The 23,782-nt window shown below is 40.1% G+C and overlaps 3 protein-coding genes across 3 annotated transcripts in view; 1 reads left to right on the top strand and 2 right to left on the bottom strand.

The window, feature by feature from the left end:
• Nucleotides 1-9,158, top strand: part of LOC103961546 (dihydrolipoyllysine-residue acetyltransferase component 3 of pyruvate dehydrogenase complex, mitochondrial) — a 28,666-nt gene extending 19,508 nt beyond the window's left edge. The window contains exon 19 of the mRNA XM_009374120.3: nucleotides 9,061-9,158. Within this exon, the coding sequence (XP_009372395.2) occupies nucleotides 9,061-9,131 (71 nt within the window). The 3' untranslated portion in view covers nucleotides 9,132-9,158. The remainder of the gene's footprint in view (nucleotides 1-9,060) is intronic.
• Nucleotides 9,159-13,104: 3,946 nt separating this feature from the next.
• Nucleotides 13,105-14,160, bottom strand: LOC103961545 (mitochondrial import inner membrane translocase subunit TIM23-2-like). Its single transcript, XM_009374118.3, is given in 2 exon segments — nucleotides 13,105-13,715; nucleotides 13,717-14,160. Coding segments are annotated over 2 exon segments (570 nt in total). The 5' UTR covers nucleotides 13,978-14,160; the 3' UTR covers nucleotides 13,105-13,406.
• Nucleotides 14,161-17,910: 3,750 nt separating this feature from the next.
• Nucleotides 17,911-19,504, bottom strand: LOC103932771 (probable inactive 2-oxoglutarate-dependent dioxygenase AOP2). The gene is made up of 3 exons (XM_009342414.3): nucleotides 18,988-19,504; nucleotides 18,554-18,878; nucleotides 17,911-18,446 (listed from the first exon to the last, which is right to left on the bottom strand). Exons 1-3 carry the CDS (start codon nucleotides 19,356-19,358, stop codon nucleotides 18,210-18,212), a joined length of 933 nt encoding a protein of 310 aa, XP_009340689.2. The 5' UTR covers nucleotides 19,359-19,504; the 3' UTR covers nucleotides 17,911-18,209.
• Between the last annotated feature and the right edge of the window lie 4,278 nt (nucleotides 19,505-23,782).

A 23,782-nucleotide genomic window follows, 5' to 3' on the forward strand; every position in this document is an offset into this window, starting at 1 on the left:
CGAGCTCGAGCCCATCTTTGAAAGGAAATGGATGAACAATGGAATTTATGAGCCGGTAATGTTGTCCAAGTCGATTGTGATTGCTAAGCCCGAGCTTCTCACTATGGCTCTTCTCTTTTGGAACTCAGGCACCAATACCTTCGACTTTAGGATAGGCCCCATGTCCTCGACCATCCTCGATATGGCGTAGGTCTTCGAGCTAAAGCCCTCAGGCAGGGTCATAGATGTTACCCATGATTGGGCTCCCTCTTCTCGCCAGACCGCTGAAAGCACGAGTAGCTCTGCTCCATTTTGGGTAGCTCTACTCTATTTCTTTAAATGGAGTATAAACCCTCAACCTTCAAGAGCTACGAGACCTCATTTACAGGCTTTATCCTGTTTACCAAGAAGGAATTTGGCCCCTCTTCCTCCAATGCCAATAGAGATTAGGAGCATATATATTTTCTCCTCTCTTGGCTTAACAAACACATCTTCCCTAATAAATCTAAAGGAGTGAAAGTGGAATGGATTCCACTAGTAAAAGCTCTTCATAACTTTGACGATGTAGCCACGGGCCCCTTCCTCCTTGCTCATCTCTATCATCTCCTGTATAAGATTACCAAGTGTGAACCATTTGACACCAACCTTAATGGTCCAACTTGGATGATCCAGCTTTGGCTTCAATGTTATTTCCCCAAGCTTCGGGCTCCTAACCTTGAATTTCCAGAAGGAGTGGCCATTGTCCGAATCCTCGCTGAGGCCTCTTCCACCAATCATTCCACCTTCTACTGCCTCTACTTCTTCGGAGTCTACAGGACTCGGACAGACCTGGAATGGGGAGCGTCCTTGCTGATGAGATATCCTTGGTTTTCTAACCAAGTTTTCCAAGATATTTTTGGAGAAGACACTAGCCCCTTCTATAGAGAGAGATTTATCAGCTACATACAACCAAGGGACCTAGCTTGGGGAGTAAGGAACGACCGATATGAGTGCAGGCTGGAGGTTTACCACCCTAACTTCTGTGCTAGACAGTTGGGGTTTAGACAAGCTATCCCAGTGCCATTTTTTGACTCCGTTCATTGCAGCACCTCCTATCGTCTTCACTTTCCACAAGAAGTCACATTCCAAGCTGCTCGACGAAGTCTCGAGGTACTGAGCAAGGTTGCCTGAAAGCCTACGGCCTTGAACTTCGAATGCACTTCAAGCTTTTCTTCTTGGTGGGAAGCAAAATGGACTAAGAAGTATGGAGGAGACTTACGCGAAGCTCATGACCGCCTCTTCAAGCAACTCTTAATCAAATCCTATCCAAAGCCAAATGAGGTTGCAAATTGGAAGGAAATGAATCATCAGAAGAATCAACCCCTTCTGATAGGTACCTTTTACCTTTTTTAGCTTGTAATTTCATGAAATTTCATGAATCTGCTTTCTTCTAACACATTTCTTGGTTTCTTACACTTGCAGCCCAAGGCAACTCCGCAGAAATAGACATCAGGCAAGATGAAGAGATTGGGGATGCCTTTGTCTTTCTAGAAGCCACAGCTGAGGCAAAGAGACAAGGCGTTGGAGCACGAGGGGAATGGGGGAGCCTATAGTCCCTGAGATCCACGTGGTCTTAGAGGTAATTTGCCCATGGGCTTCTCCTCATCCAACAACCATTACAGAGGAGTTTCATCCTTCTACTCAAGACCCTGCTCAGGTATAGAAGTACCTTCACTTCTATCTTATTTTCCATAACTTAGTTACTGACATTTGTTCTTTCTTTTTGATATTTAGAGCATCTCCAAAGAGATGTCAAAATTCCCACGTAGGCATAGAACATAAAAAAATGGCAGCAAACTCTTCCCAACCGAGCCTTCAGTTTCATAGGTGGCACTGAGTCATTTGAAGGCAAAGCCTTTTGATGTCAAATTTGACAGCAGATGTCAAATTTATTAAATGATATTTTAATTGATTAATATAATATATAATAAATGTCGTTATATTTTTTAAATATTTGATTGGTTGCCTTAATCATTGAACTCCACAAAAAGATAAAAAGTTTATTATATAACATTATTATTTAACATATCGGGTGGAGCAAAATATTGTACAAAATGTCAAATTGCCACATAAGCTATCAACTATCATTTTGATGTTTAAAATTTGACATCTCATTTAGAGATGCTCTTATAGGCCTTTGGTGAGGGTTCAGGCACAATTCCTCTTTCTCCATTTAGTGGGAGTGATCCCCCTCCACAACCAAAAGTCATTACCCCTCATTCCAAGGCCTCAGGCTCCATTCAGGTATATTGACTTCTCTCATCTTACCTTTCTTCATTCTGAATTGTAGTCCTTCTCCTAACTTTGTTTTTCTTGATTTTGCAACAGGGCCCTAGAGATGACTCATGCAATTCTCCTCCACGTATGGTGTGCAAGACGAAACTTCCTCGACCTCCTTTAGCTTCTGGGGTCATAAGGATTCCTATCCCTAGGCTTAAGAAGAAGATTAAGACCACTACTGTTCCTACAATCATCACTACTCCCATTTCTCGGGCTTCTCCCTCTGTTGAAACCTTCTCTATTACTGCACCCCTCTGAAAAAGCTAGAGCACTGCCATCTTCTCCTTCACCTATTTCCACAATTGCAGCTTTGCACGAGCTTTTTAAAGAGTTCGGGTAACTCAAGATAAAGCTGAAATACTCAAGGCATCCCTCTGAATCTTCTAACTTTTAAGAGCAACGTCGAGTCTTTCAAGAGTGGGTGAAGAAGGACTTCCTAGCTTCCTTTAGCCTCAAGGTTCTTCACGACACAGAGAAAGCCATAACAGATCTGTTCAAGGCTCATCAACTATCAAGAGTTCAGCATGAGTCATTTCTTTCATATTTTGAGAACCTGATGGCTCTTAGGGATCAACATCAGATGGCTGAGAGGCAAGCCAATCGAGTGAGGTGCTTTAAGGAGAAACAATCCGGTACTTCCACTCATATTCAACAGTTGATGGATGAAGGTTTAGTGACAGAGGAGAAGATCAAAGTGGTGACTTCTGAAATCCAGAAGTTAGAATAGCAACTTGCTGTGCTAAAGGCTGAGCAGACGACTCTCCTTGGCACTCAAACAACAGATCGAAGAAGTGAAAAAGGCAAATCTGGAACTGGAACATGCTGAGTCTCAACTTGTTAATAGTAACACTATTTTGGCTGAGCCTACTAGAAATTTTACAACTATGCAGACTTACTACTCCAGAATAATCACTCTATGTGAAGATGTAAATCTGTTAGGCTAGGGCCATTGTAACTTTCTTTTTATGAAATAAAATTATTCTTTGCCTTTACTTGTTTCACTTCTTGCATTATATTGAAGTTTTTATTGCACCATCTAACTTTACTTCTCTTTGAAATCACTAACTCTCTTCAATATAACAACCTTTAACATCCCAGAGAGTTGAATGATATTTCTTTAAAAACTTAGTATTAACTGGATGTTTTGCAAGTTTTCCTCCAATTTGTCAAGTAATATCCTCCCTTATCCAGTGCTCGGTGAATAACAAAAGGTCTTTTCCCAAGTAGGACTCCATTTCCCAAAGCCTATAACTTGAGCTCCAAAAGGCAAAATTGCTTTCCATACTATCTCTCCTTCCTTGAAGGTCATTAACTTTACTTCTTGTTGTATGCTCGGGCAACAACTCTCCCTTTCTTGCTTCCTCTCTCTTCCATACACCAACAGTCTTTTGATTAAGAACCTGACTGCAACTACTTAGTCCTTTCTTCTTTATTCTGACATTACTGGTGTTGGGAGTTGGACAATATGAGGTCTATCCCATTCTTCCCTGGTGAGGAACAATCCTTGCTCCAAAAGCTTTTGGGCCGTCACCTTAGTCGGGCAGCCGTTCTCATCAACTCCTAAGCACTGAAGAATCCTAATACTAGGATTATAAAAGCGGGTTTCTACCACATTGGCAGTGGTGAGGAATGGTCGTGACTCAGCCTCCATCATCTACCAAAATCCTGGTCCTATGGCTCTTTACTCGTGGTAAAATGCTACTTCTTGATGTAGGGTGGAATGCACAAAGAGACTCTGATGAATCCAATCTCAGCCTAGTAAAGCTCCATAGGTGGAAGTATTATCCACAACAAAGAAGGCTAACATGATTTGCTTGGAGCCCAAGTCAACTTCCAAGGGCAATATCCCATGAGTTCTAGTGATGGTTCTAGAGAAACAAGAAACTGTTAGATATGTGGGGATGAGATCTTCCTCACTTCTACACACCTTTTTCATATGCTTATATGGTAACACATTGACCGTAGCTCTTCCATCAATTAAAACCCTCTTGAAGGGTACTCCCTCCAGATGAGCAGTTACATATATAAGCTTGAGATGGTTAGCTAGAGCCAAACTCAGGCAACTAAATACCATTTTGTTTGAGTATACTCTCTTGGGCTCTTTCTTTGTGAGCTCGGGCAAACCTATTATATCCAACTCTTCTTTTCTGCTTCTTCAACACTAATATGTGCCATCATGGGTTTTGTTTCCAAGCAATCACCCTCCATTGTGGCAGGTTGATCATGCTTGGGACAAAACATGGCAGATAGAACAACTGTCATATTTACATGAAAGTTGCTAGGTCCAGGTAAATCTTCCTTCTTGCCCTCAATGTGGTCCATGAATTCAGCTAACCAGGCATATGCTTCTTTTGACAACATCAGCTTGGGCAACCTTTCTTCTCGAGTTATGCCAAAGTTCTGTGCTTGCACTAGGTTTTCACAGAGAGTACCAACTAGCAACGGTGAAGGCATTCATCTCTCAGGCGAGATAGTTCCAAAACATATTGGCTTTGGGCTCTATCTTGGTGTTGGTATCATTACAAGGATGAGGGCTTTCCTTAGGATTTTATACTTCCCAGGATGATGGCTCTGTGGCACATGATCTCCTTCCCCATCAGTCGTGCTATTTGCCTTTTCTACCTTATTTTTGTTTCTCTAATGAAGTTCATTTTTTACCCCATGAGGTACTTTATCAAACTTCACATTTTCAGACGTTTTTAAGGCAGTGGGGGCTTTTAATGAGTTTATGTGAGTTTTGTGCTGAGGCCTTACATCCACCAATTTTGGTATTTTGGCTTCTTTGTCCTCCACCTCTTCAAAGGCTTCATAATTTCTAAATACATCTGATAAGCCATTTGATTGAGAATATCTTCATAACCTTTGGAAAACATTTCTGAAGGTCTCTTTCTCAACTGCCTGCATGATACTTATGTGGGCTTCTTGTTCTTCTTTCTCCTTTCTTCTGATCAATAATGGCTCCTAATACTGGTGTTTCTAACTCACATTTACACTGGCACTTGCTACACAACACTAACCCTTTAACTATGGCTGCTTTGGGTTTCTCGAGTAGCTTGATAGTTCCTTCTGTTGGTCTGTCAACTTGCCTTCTTTCTGCTTTCACTTCCCAGGTGGTTTTTCCTTTCCCTTTTCCAGCCTAAGTTAGGTTGATCATGTTTATTGGGGCTTCCGGGAAAGGATCCGTGTCAATCATCATATTGTCTTGTGGTTTTTCTAACAACAACTTTCCCTTCACTATTAGGTTTTATATCCAATCCCTGAACTGGACACAGTTGGTTATGGAGTGCTTGAAGGTATAGTGCAGCTTGCAATACTTTTTTGCTCTTAGGTTTTATGGTTTAGGCATCTTTTTGTACTGTCGGGCACAATCACTCTTACCTGCACCAACTCTTCATAGATCTCTGAGGCCTTGGTTAGATCAAAAGAATAACTCTGGTATTCAAGGGGCTTCATAGGGACAAATTCACCATCATTCATCACCACTTTCTATCCTTGACTGGTTGAACTAAAGCATTCACTATTAAAGGTTTAAAGGGGGTAATCATCTCTATCGCACACATATTCATCCCTTCTCTTCCATGGCCATTATTTTGTTCTGGCTCAGCTTCTTTAAACTCCACTTAGTAAATTGCAGCTTTATTTTTGTAAAAAGGATGAGCCTTAGATGAGTGCTTCACTTGTTGTTCCTCAAGCAACAACTTTTCGTACTTTGTGGCAGCAATTACTGTGACATCTCACATCGTCTAGGGGAGTAGATACTGTAAGCCTTATATGTATATTCTCATCTCTACCTAGCACGAGGCCTTTTGGGAACTCACTGGCTTCGAATTCCATCGGAACTCCAAAGTTAAGCGAGTTCGGGCGAGAGCATTCCCAGGATGGGTGACCCACTGCGAAGTTCTCATGTGAGTTCCCAGAAACAAAACCGTGAGGGTGTGGTAGGGGCCCAAAGCGAATAATATCGTGATACGGTGAAGTCGAGCCTAGGATGTGGTGGGGGCCCGGGCCGGGATGTGACAATTACCAACTCTTATAACTCATTGAACTGTACATCATAAAACATTTTTCTCAAAGGCAGCCTCAAAGCCTTTTGAGCAATGGATATGAGTTGGGCATGATTGATAGGGAATTGGCACCTCATTCTTGTCATTCTGAACCTCATCACGAAGTCTTCTATAGACTCATTTTTGTATTGCTTCACCACTTCTAGGTTATTAATAGACATCTCGGACTCCATCTTATAGAACTGCTCATGGAAAGCCATCTCTATTTGCCCCCAGTTAGCAATAAAATTTGGGGGGGGGGGGCAACAGAGAATACCATTGAGATGCTAGGCCAACCAATGAGTTCCCAAACAATCTTAACTTCTAATTAGAATTGTCTTCAAATGCCACGCAATTATTGAAGAACTTGAAGATGTGATCTCTAGAAGATACACTGCCATCCTCCCCACTAAAAGTGAGAAACACGGGCATCTTGAAGTTGAGTGGAAAAGGATTCTGCTCATCAATATACTCTATGTATGGCTTCTGGTAAGTGATCCTGAATAACGGACGAGCCTGAGGTTGAGCATTTTGGGCCACCATCATTCTTAACTCAGCTAACTCATCTCTGAGATGCTGGTTAACTGTAATGTTATATGGGGTATGTGAGGCTCCCCATTTCAGGCTGTGATCATTGGTCAAGAAGGTTTCCTTCTTTGGGTCGAGCTGTCTCCACTTGGCATCCCCTCCCTTACTGGCCAATGGTGATCACCTATATGGAGGAGATTTGTCTGCTCGCCTTTTCCACTAGATACTCCGATTAACTGGGGCATCCCATACTTCTTTCTTTCTTGCCTCTACCCCCTACTACCTAGTGAAAATAATAGGGGGTTGGGCAACTCTGTTTCCAAGATCTCCTCCAATACTGGCTCACTAGCTCCAGATCCTTGCTTGTTTTTTCCTTTATCCCTATTTTCCTTAAGCACGCGAAATAGGGGGATAATTGGTTTTTTCTCAGGGTTCTCTTCCCTCATCATGTCCCTGGCATAACCATTCTTTGGAGTAGAGTACTCCAAATCTAATCTTGTTTGCAAACTCCTTGTTAAGGAAAAGAGTTTGCTTACTTCTCATCTGGTTTCCAGAGTGATTTTCTCCATACTTTCAGCACTTGTACCATGGTGGCTTGCAAATCTTCATTGGTTACCTTCCCTCCCAACTTCTCGGATAAAGTTGGGCTTTCTAGAATAGTTGGTTCTTGCAGGAAGGAAAATCCTCTGGATGATTTGTCATGCTTGATCTTGGTAAACATTGGGGTGGCCTGTAATTTGTGTTCCACATGAAGGTTTTCTCATTCCTTCTTTTCCTTGGCATACAAGACTATAAAGGTCCCACTGAGCATGCCAAAACTATGTTCGGGCAAAGATTTCTCTGGAAAAGGATCCTCAGACCTCATCACAGCTCCTCAAGGGATTGACACTTTGATGTGTAGTCGGGCACTTACTTGTTGATGTGCTACAAGAAAAGGACATAGGTTAGTTCTGAAAGGTGCCTTTATGGGGCCTGAGGTGTAGGCTTGAGACTCGCAATCAAAACTAACTAAGTGCTAGGGGTGCCACTGTTATCTTAGTATAGCAGATGTAGAACAAGTATGTTTTTAGTCGATTACTTGTGCCCCAAGTTACTCAGACTTCTTGTTATCAAAGGATTGTTGTGGATGGGTTAAGTCCACATTAAGTTCTTTTTCTTGCCTTGTAAATAAGGACTTCTAGTTCATAGTCTTGTATGTTCAAATGAAGGGAGTCCAGACCCTTTAAGCCATTTATGTGGTTCTTGATTGATTTTAATGATAACATATCCATTAAACTAACCAGATCCAGATGCAAATGGAACTTTTAAGATAGGAAAACTAATGGAAATAACTTGAATACATACTGGAGAATGCATTAAGTAATAGATCTACAAATTTAGAAAACAAACAAAGAGTCTTGGGTAAGATTTCACCTTGTCTGGCAAGGTTGAACCTCTTGCAATCACTTCTCTTTGAATTAACAAGGGTTTATGTGCTAAAAAGGGATGGACGGTAAACAATTTTACACAAGGGAATCGATACTACGCCACTGAGGGAGATAGCAGAGCTTTAAACTGGACAATAGATAGTTTGTCGCTAAAAATGACTGAATCTGGATTGATTTCACTTTTTGGATGCAAATCTGGCTTGAGAGCAGAGTTTGTATGTTTGTTTGTTTGATTGATTGGTTGAATGTCCTTATCTCTGGGGCCTCTTCCTCATTTTATAGGCAATTTAGCTCGGTTGTTGTAACTTTGTTCTTGCCCGAAAACATTTGGAGGGTAATGAGTCATCAACTTTTTACTTGGAATGCCACTAAAAAGTATTATTTGGCTGGTAGTAGGTTAGTCTCCATCACTTGTCCCTTCAATGGTAAGCACATGGCTTGTATTTGGCTGAGAAGGCTTCAATTTGCCTTTGGGCTCGGTGTTGGGCTTCGGGCAAGACCCTTTTTAGTTGGCATCCTTGGACTTTCCTTCATTCAAATCCAATGTTCAAATATTAAACTAAACAGGTTGTACCTAGTTCCGGGCCCAAGTCATACAAGTTTGCTTCCTACATGTCTGTAACATTAAGCTGTGATCGTCGTGTTATCGATGGTATGTCCTATCTCTAATTTCTTTTCGGAACTGAATCTGAAATCATTAAAAGTACCTGTATAAGTATCTGAAACATTATAACAACTTAATAACGCCACTTTCCCTTATATAGGAGCAATTGGTGCGGAATGGCTGAAGGCGTTCAAAGGCTACATTGAGAACCCCGAGTCAATGCTGCTCTAAATAGACAGATTTTTTCATCGTTTTCCCTTGTGTGATTAGTCAAGACAAGGGGGCTTGGCTTGAATGATGATATCCCAAGTGTTGTTCCCAATCTTTTGAGCTGGGTGTCGGATGATTGTATTTGAATAACTGAGGAAATCATTTTGTAGTGTTCTTTAATTCAGATTTGGCATAGCTTTTTTCGAAATAAAAGGGTTTCAATGATTCAGGCATCAGATTTTGGACGAAATTTTGCCCATCTAGAGCAGTAATTGCCAGCTGTATGTAATAAGAAATTTGAGTTCAACCCATTTGTTTTTTTTTTTTCCTCAGATTATTGTGAATATTTGCAAATTTTAGGTGTGCTTTTGTACGACACTTTATCATTATGTACTAAGATTGAATACTAAATCATCGCAATACTAGCGACAATAGACTGCAGTACTAAATGATATTTGATCAAGAAGGATAGTTTATATGAATGGTTCTTATTGATGGCATGAAAATTAGAGAAAATGTTTCAAATGCTCGGGACTCAAGCGGGTACCTAACATGTCATAGAAAAAGAGGACAGATACTGAAAAATGTATCATTTCCTCACGAAAGGGATCCTTACTGGATCCCTTCCTCCTAATCCACCAAATTAAGGAATCTATGCCATTAAAATTTGATCCAACGACTGAAGTTATTATAACATTTAAAGTGGGCCCCTGTTTGTAGCCTTTTGATCAAATTTCAATGACATGAGTTCTTTGATTTGGTGGATTAGCAGGAATGGATCTGGAGTAGATCCCTTTCCATTTCCTCCAACTTGTATAATGACATGTGGACTGTGAAGTATATATCACCTCTAGGTTAATGGAGATGAGGATAGTTAGTAGGGACCATATATAAGACCAAACCCAACCCTGGGCTAAATGCTATTCTTAAGGTTTTATTCCCTCGCCCCCAAACCCAACCCAAGCTAAATGTGTGGGCTAAAAGCTAAAACTCAAAAGAAAGCTAAATACCACCCAGGATTTAGCCCAGATGTGCGTGGACTCGCCCAACCCCAATCCAGTCTCGGCCCAAACACACGCCCCAATGTCCCCATGCGAGCTGAAGCCTTCAGCGTCCGACAGGGGGGCCACTGTCAGGGTAGCTATTGGCCACCATCAGGAGCCCAACGACTCTTTTTTTCATCCTACGGCAGATATATTTGGACCGTTGGTTGATCCAATGATCCATATTCAAATTTCGTTTTATAAAAAAAAAATGTAATTTTAAAATACATTGAATCCAACGGATGAGATCGAATATAATCAAATCTAACGGTAGAAAAAAAAAAAGATCTAAGGGTTGAAATTTAAAATCTAAATTTATGGGCTAAAAATTTTATGTTTTCATATTCTTTCGTAGTGTTTCATGAGTTCATGTATTGATTTAGTGATTTTTCAAAATTTATCGGAATTTAAATATTTTTAGGTTAAAATGTTCATAAATTAATTTATGATAGTCTACATAATTTTTTTTTTTATTTTTAAAAAGTTAATTTTAAAAAAAATTAGCCTAAATTCTTTCTTTAATAATTTGGGCTAAAATTTTAGACCAGAAAGGTTGGTGCAGAAAATGGGACATCCCACATCGCCCAGGGGAGTGATCCTTATATGTATATTCTCATCCCTACCTAGCACGAGGCCTTTTGGGAGCTCACTGGCTTCGGGTTCCGTAGGAACTCCGAAGTTAAGGGAGAAGGGGGCTAGAGCAATCCCATGATGGGTGACCCACTGGGAAGTTGCTCGTGAGTTTCCAAAAACAAAACCGTGAGGGAATGGTAAGCCCAAAGCGGACAATATCGTGCTACGGTGATGGAACGGGCCCGGGAAATGATCTGCCCCGGGTCGGGATGTGACAATTGGTATTAGAGCCTAACCTGGTCGCGTGTGTGCCGACGAGGACGTCGGACCCTTAAGGGGGGTGGATTGTGACATCCCACATCGCCCAGGGGAGTGATCCTTATGGTATCGTTTGGTATGCAGACGGGACGGGACGGGACGGAACAGAATGGGACGGGACGGGACGGGATAGGACGGAACGGAACGGAGCGGGAGCAAAGATTCCCTCGGATGGAAACAAGGAGGAAGAAGAAGGAGACGGAGAGGTTATAATTTTGTGTTCCACGGATGTGGAACGAGTCGTTCCAGGGGGGTCAGGTGGAACGAAAATTCACCCAAAACTCGTCCCGTGGAACAGCTCGTTCCACCCGTTTTAAGCGCACCAAATGTGGGACGGAACGCCTTGTCCCACTCTGTTCCGTCCCGTCCCACGTACCAAACGGTACCTATATGTATATTCTCATCCCTACCTAGCACGAGGCATTTTGGGAGCTCACTGGCTTCAGGTTCCGTAGGAACTCTGAAGTTAAGCGAGAAGGGGGCTAGAGCAATCCCATGATAGGTGACCCACTGGGAAGTTGCTCGTGAGTTCCCAAAAACAAAACCGTGAGGGAATGGTAAGCCTAAAGCAGACAATATCGTGCTACAGTGATGGAGCGGACCCGGGAAGTGATCTGCCCTGGGCCAGAATGTGACAGAAAAGCTGTTTTTGGGCTAAAAATTTTAGGTTTTATGCCAAAGATTGGAAATTATCTAATGAAGCAACTCGCAAATGTGCTTTAAGGATGACAACTTTGGGGATCACCTCCCGTTGTGCATTGTTCTGTACCTCAAACAGGAGAACCAAAATGGACGGCACCCTTGCCTTCGTGCCGTGCCCTGCCATGTCCATTACGTCGACGGCCGCCATGATTGTTATGTTTAGAATGTGAAAGGTGTAACTTCAAGAAATTCACCAAGAAGGAAATCTATTAGTCATCAATATTGTGTTCACAAGAACCTTTGAAACCAATATATAAGAATAAAGCATCATTAAGGCTCCAAGACATTCAAATTGGAACTCCATTTTTAGTGCCCCTTGACGTTTTAACCTTTCTATCACATTCATAACTACTAACCCCACCTAGAAGCTCGTAGAACAATCACGGGTCTCCTGGGAAGTAATGACAGGATTCCAAATGACAAAAAGTTGGGCAAAAACTTGCAAATCCATGTATGCTCATCTCTCCCAAATCACAGTGATGAGAGAAATAGAGAAGGGTTTACAAAAATGTTACATGGGTGTTTATCTCATAAAAGTAATTGCTTTTTTTGCTCAACCGGATCCAAATACAATGCAGAAGCACGATACAAGACTACACAAAGAGAACGTCCACAAGCATATGACAATTCCAGTAACACACAATTCTAGCATCATCACTTTCGCCATTGTACTAGCGTTTATCAAAGTAGCTCATAAAAAACTGTTGTTTTGAAGCAACTTGGTAAAGACTTGCATGCATTTTCATAATTTCTAGACCAAACCCAATTTCTGTTTCTGTTTCAATTCTACAAGTATGTAATCTACCATCAACATAAAACCAAACAAAACATTATATTCCCAATCAAATTATATTAATTTCCTAAACATCCTCAAAATATAGATTCCCCTGCATCACTCATCAAGTATTACTCGAATTTCTACCCTTAAGGTGCCTAACACCCAACCTTCATGCGTCTGCAACCTCTAACAAAACATTCTACAATGCAAAAATGCCAATGATAGCAATCATTGCACACACCCTCTCTCAACTTAGCATCAATTTCCACATGAAGTAAAGAAGTATCGAACAATCATCAAACAAAAGATAACCAACCTCTAAAAAACCCCATTAGTAATGTGTTCTCAACTCACATATATCCCTAGACAATGTTAAAGTCAGAAGTTCACACACTTACAATGAAGTAGAGAACGAACTAACTACTCTTGATATAAAAGATAATAACATCAAATGAAAACAATTCCATAACACCAACAACCACAGAATAAAGGATCACCAACAAACATTGCAAATCACATGTTTATAATATTAAAGACTGCAAATTTGAAGAATTATTGATATACAATGAATACCCAGAAGTCTAAATGCATCCCAATTATTCATTATCAGGACAAGTCGACAAATTACAATAGAATTCTTAACACGAAAACTCGTATGAAAGCACGGAAACTCCCGTGCTCAACTACTTGTTTATCAATAATCAATTCCATTTAAAATTACTAAACACAGCAACACCATCTTCATCATGCATTGCCCATATATTTTCACTTTATCATCGTCTCCGATTCCTAATGGGACTATCAAAATTGCCGAAAACTAACCAAATAGACAAAAAAAAAACCAACAATACCACCACTCACATCGCAACCAGGCCTCCCTGATTATATTGGCACATATCGCTTGGCCGCCTGCTTCGCCGTGACCGCCACGCCAACCAGGACTCCTCCAATAGCTCCAGCCACCGCAGCCGACCTCACGCCCCTCGCAGCTCGGTAAATCGCGCCAGTTCCCAGTCCAGCCGCAACGCTATTCCAAACATCGTCAGTGTCTCTGACCGCCTGAATCCCACTCTCCATACCCGCATAGATCAACCCGATCACGCCCAGCCGGTTCCCCCAAACCCGACCCGTGTGGCCAGAGGAGTTGAGAACCCTGTTGATCCTGAGCTTGGTGGTGTCTCCAGACTCGAACTGATCGAACGCCGGAAAAGAGACCGGCGGCGCCGCCTCCAACTGCGCCGGCGAGGTAGGAGCAGCCGGTGTAGAAGGTGAGATTCTCGCCCCAGGAGCGACGCTGACGTTTAGCCTCTTCGACGAAGAGGAACTCCGGGGAGGTAGGTAGCTGGTAGAGGTTTCGCATGGGAACCTGGAGATCCTGGTAGGGGTTGTAGAGGCGGGCCTTGGACGAGTCGGAGTTGGGGTCGTGATCGGAAGGGGACATTTGATGCGCCATCGTGGAGAGAGAGGAGAGAGAGATAGAGAGATTGAGAAGAGGAGGAGGATTTAGGCTTCGGGGGCGGTTAGGGTTTGATAGTGGCTTCACGGAGAGAGAGAGAGAGAGAGAGAGAGAGAGAGAGACGAGGTCAGTTGTGTTGTGTGGTGGCGTCGTGGTGGAAATTGGAATGCGAGAGAATAGAAGATGATTCTCGGAAAATATTGACGATATTGAGAAATTTTATTTGAATTCATCTAATCTATTTTTACATTCAACTTATTTTTTTCATCTATTTAATTTTTAACTAAACTATTATTATCTCTTTAAACTTAAATTTATTACCTAAAATGCCCTCATAAACTCAATTTAATATATAAATTTATCTTTACATTCATTTGATTTTTAACTCTATTAATGATAGTAATTCGTATTAGAGTGGTTCATCCTCAAGTTTCCTCAAGTCTCAAAGCTTAATTTTCTTCTCTTTTCCGCATTTTGCCATGAGATGGCCATTACGGTGGAATGCGATTGCTAGAGACGAGTCCCTTGTGACACAGAGTAGAGGAGCAGAGCTTATAGGCTTCCATATGAAAACTGTACCAAGTGATTGGCTCAAGGACTAGAATTCTCTCTCATCCTCTTACATTCATTATTTTGTCTTTTTCTTTTTATAAAAAATTAATATAAGATATTAACGTGGCCTAAATTCTAAATTGTGACCGTTCAAAGCAACAACCCCATTATAGGGGTTCAGCTGCACTGCATATCAGTACAAGCCTATGGTTGTCTTGTAACTACCTACCATCTCACCCATTGTCACATCTTGATAATGAAACTGCCTAGAAATTTGGGAGGAGGGAGGAGGGAAGTGATGGCAGCAGCAGAGAAAAACAATAAAAATATAAAATGCATGAAATTTGACCAAGGTTCTTAAAAACGCTAGGCGGTAGTTAGGAGGCAGGCTGACACCTAGCGCCTAAGCGGCTAGGAGGGGTCTAGGTAGGCGTCTAGGCAGCCTAGGCAGATTTAGGTAAAATTCTTGTATATCTTGTAAGTAAGTGCATATTGACACTTACAAAAAATTATACTTGTAGGAAATCCATGGATAAGATAATAAAAGAACGATAAAATGCAAAAAGAGTATCCAACAAGTCCAAAATTTAGAAACACATTAAACATAAATGTCATATAGCCATAGTGAGGAATATTGTAGGATGACACATGTACAACAAGTTCACAATTTAAAACCACTTAGACCTAGATAGGATTTTTATTTTATTTTTTAATTTCATTAAAAAATAAAAAACCGCCTAGCTCCGCCTAGCACCGTCTAGCCCGCCTAGAGCCCATCCAATTTTTCCAATCGATTTGCAAGAAAAAGCCTTAGCTCACCACCGCCCAACGCCTAGGCCGTTTTTTAGAACATTGAATTTGACCCAAAAAGAAGGAAATGGAATCAAAAGTCCTTGCAATGTCTGCAAGTCCTTTTAGTGTTTTGGGGTGTAGAGAGAGACCAGGAGAGTCTTTGCAACAATTTGATGTTGCAGAAAGTTTAATAAACTACGCGGGATTGATGAGAAAAAAAAATTGAAACTCAAATACTCATCGTCTAAACTCTAAAAAAATTGAAATCAAACGAAAAAAAAATCCATAAATCGAGTCATACTTTAGTTAGAGGATTTAAAACTTCAAAATCACCATCCATCAATAAAAAAAAATTGTTTTTCTCTATAATAACTATTAGGGTTTCAACCGAAATGAAAGTAGGATAAACAATAAATGATGGTAGGGTTTAATTATAGTTTGGGTTTATTTATAAAATTGAGTTTTATTATTAATTTCATTTATACTTAATTGTAATTGTGTAATAAGAAAAAAAATAATTAAAATTTAAATTTAAGTTGGATGTAGAAAAAAATTACAAAAGTTTAAATAAAATTTCCTTATTCTTAAATTCGTTTTTTATCGGGGACCTAATTATTGGGGGGGTGGGTGAAAACCTCTTTATTGGTTTCGCATAAATAGAGTTTATTACACATTTTCCCATTATTTTAGTCGTTGTTCAACTTTGCTCCAAACTTTTTTTTTTCTTTTCGCATCGCTTCCTCATAAATGGAGTTTCTTTCTAATATATAAATCTTGGAGTGCACATGAGATTTTTTTGGTTGTAGAAACGATATTATATACATTAAGGGGAAATGGCAAATTTATCCTCATAATGAGTTAGCAATAATATTATTCAAATTCGCATTTAACGAGAATGAAACCTAAAACCTCTCACTTACAAATAAAGAGAAACATCATTAAACCGTAATACTGAATGACACACAATGAGATTTTTTATCGTGTTGCATCCACGCTATGTATCGTATGTTGGGTTGACAACTTGACAGTAGCATCGCCAGGAAGTTGTTTAGGAGGGACTCAGATCCTCTTCGAATCATTTCTGTGGGGATCCTCCTGATCGATTGATATCAATCGTTGATACAAATCCAACGGCCAAATTATTTTCACCTCTTTGTCTCTCTCTTCCCGCTCAACTCTTGTCTTTCTCCCTCACTTGGAAGCAACCACCAACGCCACACCTGCATCTTCTCAATCTTCTTCAAGCTCAGCCCACCCCAATTAAATTCCTTGTTTATTTTGTATTTCTTATCTTAGAATCTTTAATTTTTGTTGTATGTTCAGTGATATTTTCGTAGGTCCTTTGAATTGGGACTTTATTCAACACGAAGAGGAAGAGTTTGCCGCATGGGAAGTTGGGGGTCAGGGACGTAGCCACTATAGTCCTAGAGGGGGTGGATGCCCCGCTCAATTTTTTTTTGGGTGCAGCAAAATTGTACAATTTTGCATCTCAATGACCAACCCTAATTGAAATAAAAATTAAACCTATATGTTAATTGGTATCAAGGGAAATGCTAAGGATACTCTTCCAAAAGTAGACCTCTCCATGAACTTTCCATCACCTCATGTTTTGAGCACACTCCCTGTACCAACATTATTAAACATTGTACCAAAAACATGAGGTGACGGAGAGTCTATGGAGAGTCCCACTTTGAGAGAGTCTCTTTAGCATTTCTCTTAGTACCAATTACTGACTTCGCCAACAATGATTCTAAGTATTTTGTATGAAAAACTTTATAGATTAATATGTAAGTGTTTGTTTAGTAAATTTTTTAGATTTTTAATTGTAACTTTGTTGTTTGAGGATGCCCCCATTTATACAAATCTCGAACTTCGTCCCAGGTTGGGGTGGGAGAGAGCCAGAAAGGGTCTTGCTGGGTTGTGTAAGCTGTGGAACTACAGTGGGAGGGTGGATATCCGGAAAAAGATTTTGAAGTATTTATACATCTATTGGAGATTAACTTTAGCATTGGCTAAAATGGCTATTTCTTTAAGGGCTTGTAGAAGGATCCAACACTCGGTGGAAGACCAGAGTCATGATCAGAATAAAAATGGAAGTTTTCTAGGGAAGTCTGGGATGCTAGTTCAAATTCAATTCGTAACATGGTAGCGGCGGGTCGGGTGCTTCGAATTGAGGGAGAAAGAGGAGTTGAGGGGAAGAGAGCAAGGGGAAAAGAGAGTAGTAGAAAGAGAGAAAAGACACGAAACTCATTTGGCCATTGTATTTGTGTCAACGGATGACGTTAATCGGTCACGATGATCCCCATGGAAATGATCTGGAGAGGATCCGAGTCCGTTTAGGAGGGCATTCAATGGACCCATCAACGTACCCCATCAAGTCACGACTTTTGAGGATTGGGAGAATCTGAGCCAACTATAAAGGATAGTTGGTTTGATCCAGCTTTATGTTGATGACAGTAGTCATGGATGAGAAGGGGTTCATGGAAGGAATTGCAGGATAAAGTTTGAAACATAGCTAACTCTTTGTGGATGAGAGTTTAGATGAATCACAAACGGTTGAAAGTAAACGGAAGAAGAAATAGAATATAACTATAAATATTATTTTATTAAACAAGATTGTCGAGAGGGCTACAACCGAATGACTACATCTTGAATGACTTTTTCCAACACCTGAATAATAATATTTTCCAACACCTGACGCCGTTACAACTAAAACCAAGTTATGACTTGGTCCAACACACATAGGGCAACAATAACAATTTTGATGCTAAAAAACATTGAGAAATCAAGTAATGAGACATCAGCATATCCCAAGACAAGGAAAAAAACGTAAATACATTTCAGTTTAAAGTGAAGTAATATTACGAAAAGTAAACTAAAAATAATCAAACTCCGCAGAATGCCTCCGGTGTGCACTCAATTCCATTTTTCCTTTGTGCTTCGATATACTCCACCTGGTCTAGTGACTTGTAACGTAAGGGGTGTTCTTCGTCCACAAGCTCCTTGGGTACGGTTGTTACTCCTATCTTTAGAGAGAAAAATCCAACCGAGTATCTTGCCTCATCATTTTCTCTTACGTTGACTCTGTGTCTACAAGCCCGTATTCTGCCGTTACTCCGTACCTATATTAACCAAAGAAAATATTAATTAGACCATGGAAACTTCCTCTAAGTAATGCATGTTGCAATATTAATTGTGTTCGTCAATTCAAAAGTTGTCACGTACATACCTTAAACATATCACCAGCTATGAAAAGGAAGGATGAAGGTAGATGTGGATCGAACATTATCCACTCGTCATCGTCTGTGTTTATCTCCAGACCATTGACATGATTTTGATGAAGAATTGTGCTGAAGTTCTTGTCAGTGTGACTCACTAAACCCACATCGCTTCCAGCTTTTGTGGGTTCTTTGTATTTAGCAAACTGGATAAAGTGAGACGTAGATCGAATGTGTTCGTCGTGGTACTTCTCCATACCGTAGTTTTCGAATACCATTCTTGTTACAACATGATCAAGCTCCATCATCACCTTTGCATATGAATCTACACTATCACTGGCCAAAAAAACAAGATAATTGTTAGTAAATAAGTATCAATTAAGAAAATGATTAAGAGTAACAAGAACTGTAATTCATGAAACAAAAAAACTCGTACAATACATACCGGAATTGATCATTTTGGTTAGGCCAGAAAAGATGTGTGAATTTCTGAGTTTCTTCTGAGTGTGCGGGATTCTGAATCCCCAAGCTCTCATGAACGGAATTATATATGAAATGGCCACAAAATGGATTCTCTTCGTATCGGTTTTCGGCTTTGAGTTCGGCAGGGAACTCAAACAAGTCCTTCAGTGCACCAAAGATGGTTTGGTGGAGCTCAGCAGAAACTTTGTCGGGCATTATTGCCATGAAACCACCGAGCTCTTCCAGTGCACGGCAAACCTCCCGGCGGACGGAGAGCCAAGAACTTGTCCCTGGCTTCAAGCAGTCCTCTTTGGAGAAATCTATCACCAGAAGAAATCCATCCCTAGTACCCATGCAACCCTTTTTTACCTTTTCTTCTGATTGGCTTCAAGGTTTTGAGGGATCTAATGGATTATTCTTCTCACTACGTTCAGTACTGTTGTACCTGCCTATGGCAAGAAATGAAATTTAGAGGGGTTTCTTGCACAAGGGGGATTAAATTTATAGGGGTTTCATGTTCAATTTTGTAGATTTGCAATGGCAACGGACAATAAGAAGGGCTGGTTTGGTATTGTTGTGCTTTAAAAAAAAACTGCTTTTGCTATGTTGTGAGAATAAGCAGCTATGAAATAAAGTAGCAGAGTGTTTGGTAAACTTTTATGTAAAACAGCTGTGACTGTGTGAAATAACCAAAAAGGTTATAAAATGAGTATAATGTTAAATGTAAGATAATAAACCAGCCCTATCTTTCTTTTATCCATCTTCATTTATTAATAATCCATGTCTTCTATTTATTAATAGTCTCTCTAGAAGTCTCCTATCTCTCTTTTATTCATCTTCTTTTGTTAATAATCTATGTAGAAGTCTCCCGAGTCTCCCCCACTCCCCAATTTTCTGTCTTTATTTTTTTTTCTCTGCTTCTTCTTCATCTTTTTTGTTTTCCTCCTCCTTCTTCATCTAGCCGACATGGCAACTACCATCGGAGCAAGACCGCTTCGCTTCGCCCCACCAATCCTCTCCAGGCGATGGATAACTGAGGCAGCGACTCAAGTCCAGCCTCACTTTGCTTCTCGCTATCTCCAATCCAGCTCTCTTCCTCTCGTTGTCTCCAAGTTGTAAACTTTGAAGATGGATAACGGAGGCAGCGACTCAATCATCTTCTTCCCGCTGTCTCCAGTCCAGCCTCTATTCCTTCCACAAGCAGCGACTCAAGGTTATCTCTTCCACCTCCTCCTCGTTTTCTTTTTTCTGATTTGAAACAAATTCAAAGTTGTAAACTTTGAAGAAGGAGAAATTGAATTGTTGTTGTTTTTTTGTGATTATCGGTTTTGGCTGTGGTAGTCTGATGGGTTTCTGTGTTTCCATTTCTTGTGCAGATCCGCAAAGTCATTTTTGGTGGGTTTATGGGTTTTATGGAGATCGACAAAGGAGCACCATTTCTGGTTTGAGGGTGTTATTGGACTTTAGAAAGTTTCATTAAGGGAGCACTGTAGCTATGCGTGCTTTGAAAAAAAGCCAGTTTTCCAAAGCAGCATTTAGCTGCTTTAGCTTTTCTGATGATTTCAGCTTATTCTCACAGCAACTTCCAAAATAATCCCTTTTTTTTTTAGTTTACCATACGCCTTCAACATAAAAACTTTGAAAATAAGCAGCTTTTTTTCTAAGCACCTCAATGCCAAACCATACCTAATACATACCTCTAGAAATTAAATTGATCTAGAAAGAGATTTTGCAAGTTAGTGAAAAGATTAAGGAAGTTGGGGTGGTTCTGTCAAGTGGCAATGCCAAGAGTTGTAGTTGTAGATGCTACATAATGACACCAAGAGAGTTATAAATACTGTAATTTTGTATACTTTCATCCAATGGAAGTGAATATAATTATATAATAATATGTATTACATGCATGCATATATACTAATATACATAAAAGATCTTGTAATCACTTTGAAGTTGCAGTCAAGAGAGTTTGAAATACTTGATGAAGCCAGAACTTTCTTTTCTTCTTTGCCTTTCATTCACATTGCCTTCACCACTCGAATAAATTATTAAGATCTATAAGTTCGTATGTTCTATCTTCATCAAAGCACTCAATTATTTGAGTCAAATCCCACTAAATATGAGTCACTATTTCCTAACTTTTAATGTAGGGTAGATTAGTTTGAGTTGTGTTATATATATTGTATAACAATGAGAGATATGAAATATTCAATCTGCCATTCTCAAATCCTTTACAGTGTTCAATCATTTTAACATGGTATCAAAGCATAAAGTTATGGTGCCTGATTGCCCACGTTTGCAACTCTTACCCTATTTCCCAAACATCATGTCAGACACACTTGCTCAACCACCACCACAGAAAAATCACAATAATAGCAATGTCGACATGGATTCATCAAGTCCATACTATGTTCACCATTTAGATAAACCCGAACATATGATTGTTTCAGAAAAATTGAATGGACCCAATTATCCATTTTGGAGTAAATCCATGATAAATGCTCTCACAGCCAAGAACAAAATTAACTTCATCAATGGCTCCATTCAGTCCCCCTCAGCAACAAACCAACCAAAAGGATATGCTCCCTGAAATCAATGCAACAGTATGATTTTGTCATGGCTTGCTCAATCAGTTGAATGTGATTTATCTAAGAAGAAATTAGGTTCTCATCCCTCTTTTTGCTACTTCATTTATTAAAACCTTTTTTTTTTTTCAATTTTTGATCAAGGTCCTTGGATATTAATATCATTAATTATTTCAATAGTAAAATATTTTTTATTTCTAAATATATTCATTTAGTGTTATGTGACAATTAGTATATTTATATTTATGGCTAAATTTTTATCATATATTTTTATTTTTAATTTGCTACCCTTTTTTTAATTTGTACTAATTTTCTTTTCAATTTTAATTTGTACCCATATATTAATTTCTTTTTGTGCCCATATTTTAAAAAGTTTTATTTGTATTTGTACCCATATTTTTTTACTTATTTGTACTCATTTTTAATTTTGCTAAATGCACCCATGCTAATTATATGTACCCATTTATGTACTTTTTCAAATTTTTAATCTTAAAATGTACTCATTCTTAAATATACCAATTTGTTAAAGACACCATTGATGTAGTGTACAGAAGAATCTCAGTCATGACTCAAAACCAGAATATTTTCTCTCCTCTGTGAGATACCTCCATCGTGAGTGTTTCCTTCTTCCCTTGTGGGAGTTTTAAATTTTCTTCCTTTTACTTAGCTTTGAAGCTCGGGTTTCACTCGATCTCCTATTGTGGGGCCATTATCTGTTTCTTTTAGTTGGGTTGGGGATTATGTCCTTGGAGGGGGGTTTCTGGAGACTTTATTTCCCTTACCTTCCATTATGGATAGAGGTGGGGAAATTTATTATGGGCAACAACCTCAAATAGTTAATGAAATTAAAGGAAGACCACCTACTCTTACATCTGATGTCAGTTGAAAAAGCAATTATCCTTCTGGGGAGAACAAGTACTCAAAACTAAACTTCCTTTTTATAGTTGGTTTCCTCTTTCACCAGTTTAGAACACTACAGAAAGACGAGTGGACCGATTACAGTAGCCAGTGCTTTCTGGGAATCGAATCTACTAGGTACACCATCACTAAATCTGTTCGAAAGGAACAAGGAGCACGTGGCAAAAGAAGACACATGGCAAATTTGGAGGTGGAGAAGTTGGTGGTCCATCTTGAGAAGTCAATGGATCTATCAACAATGGAACGTAGGGTAAAGCTGGTGGGGACTGCTCTCACAAACAAAACTCTGAATAAATAAGGGGTTAGGAATATCCTAAGGTCGTCATGGAACGATATGGGTGAGGTAGAAGTCAAATGGGTCTTTGGTAACATTTTTATCATCATAGTGCAAGATGAAAGCATGGCTGTCAGGATTTTGAAGCAAGTGTTGTGGGATGTCATGAAACAGAACTTCTCAGTTAAAAGGTGGCCACCAAATCTAGTGATTGAGGAAATCCAAATGGAACTGATTCCTTTATGGGTCCAAATCAGAGGGGTACCACTGTATCTCAGCATCGAACCAAATATGGGACATCTGGCTAAAGAGATGGGGGAGTTGGTGGAACTGGAAGATCCGGCAAAAGGTAAGGGTTTTCTCCGAGTGAGGGTGGCAGTCAATACTAGGAATCCTCTAGCTAGAGGATGCTGGATTCCACGTGAAAAAAATAAGGATTCATGGATGGAATTTCGATACGAGGGGCTCCAGGATTTCTGCTATAGATATGGGAGGATAGGGCATGTGAATAATGAATGTTCGTTTGAGATTGAGAGGGGTGATGCTGCTGGTTATGGCGACTGGACAAAAATTGGTCCAATTCGAGACGAGGTTGAAACACCAAAACCCTTGGCCGTCACTATGGGAGAGAGGAGACTGGTTGGAAGATTTCAAGGAGGGTGGCGTGTCGGGAACACGAAGATTACTAACAGTGTGGAGGCAGCTGGATCTTCGATGGGGCCCGCACACCATGAAGAGGCACACATTCCAAGGAAAGAGTTGAAAATGTGGCATAGGGTAAGCAATAGGACGGAGGACCAGGACAAGGATTTTCAGCAATGGCTCGTGGAAGGACATACCCTCCACGTGACCCACTATGTTGTTATGGGTTTAGGACAATTGGGCCCTCAGCCAACCCATTTATTCCATATCCCAAGCTTAAAGATGTTTACCCAGGCTGCGAAGATTCATGAGATTCATGGGAATGATGGGCTTAGCCTTTCAGGCCCAGGACGGGATTCCAG

This window comes from the organism of the source record quoted next, unplaced genomic scaffold (genome assembly GCF_019419815.1).
Source record: "Pyrus x bretschneideri cultivar Hongxiangsu unplaced genomic scaffold, Pyrus_bretschneideri_v1 Contig26, whole genome shotgun sequence".
Taxonomy (NCBI): Eukaryota; Viridiplantae; Streptophyta; class Magnoliopsida; order Rosales; family Rosaceae; genus Pyrus; species Pyrus x bretschneideri.

Excerpts from the sequence above, each read along its gene's own strand:
- LOC103932771 (XM_009342414.3), bottom strand. The coding sequence starts at position 19,358 with ATGGGTACTAGGGATGGATTTCTTCTGGTGATAGATTTCTCCAAAGAG. Across the intron at positions 18,879-18,987 it reads AACCAAAATGATCAATTCCG|TGATAGTGTAGATTCATATG; the intron begins GTATGTATTGTA and ends TTTTTTGGCCAG. Across the intron at positions 18,447-18,553 it reads TAGCTGGTGATATGTTTAAG|GTACGGAGTAACGGCAGAAT; the intron begins GTATGTACGTGA and ends TGGTTAATATAG.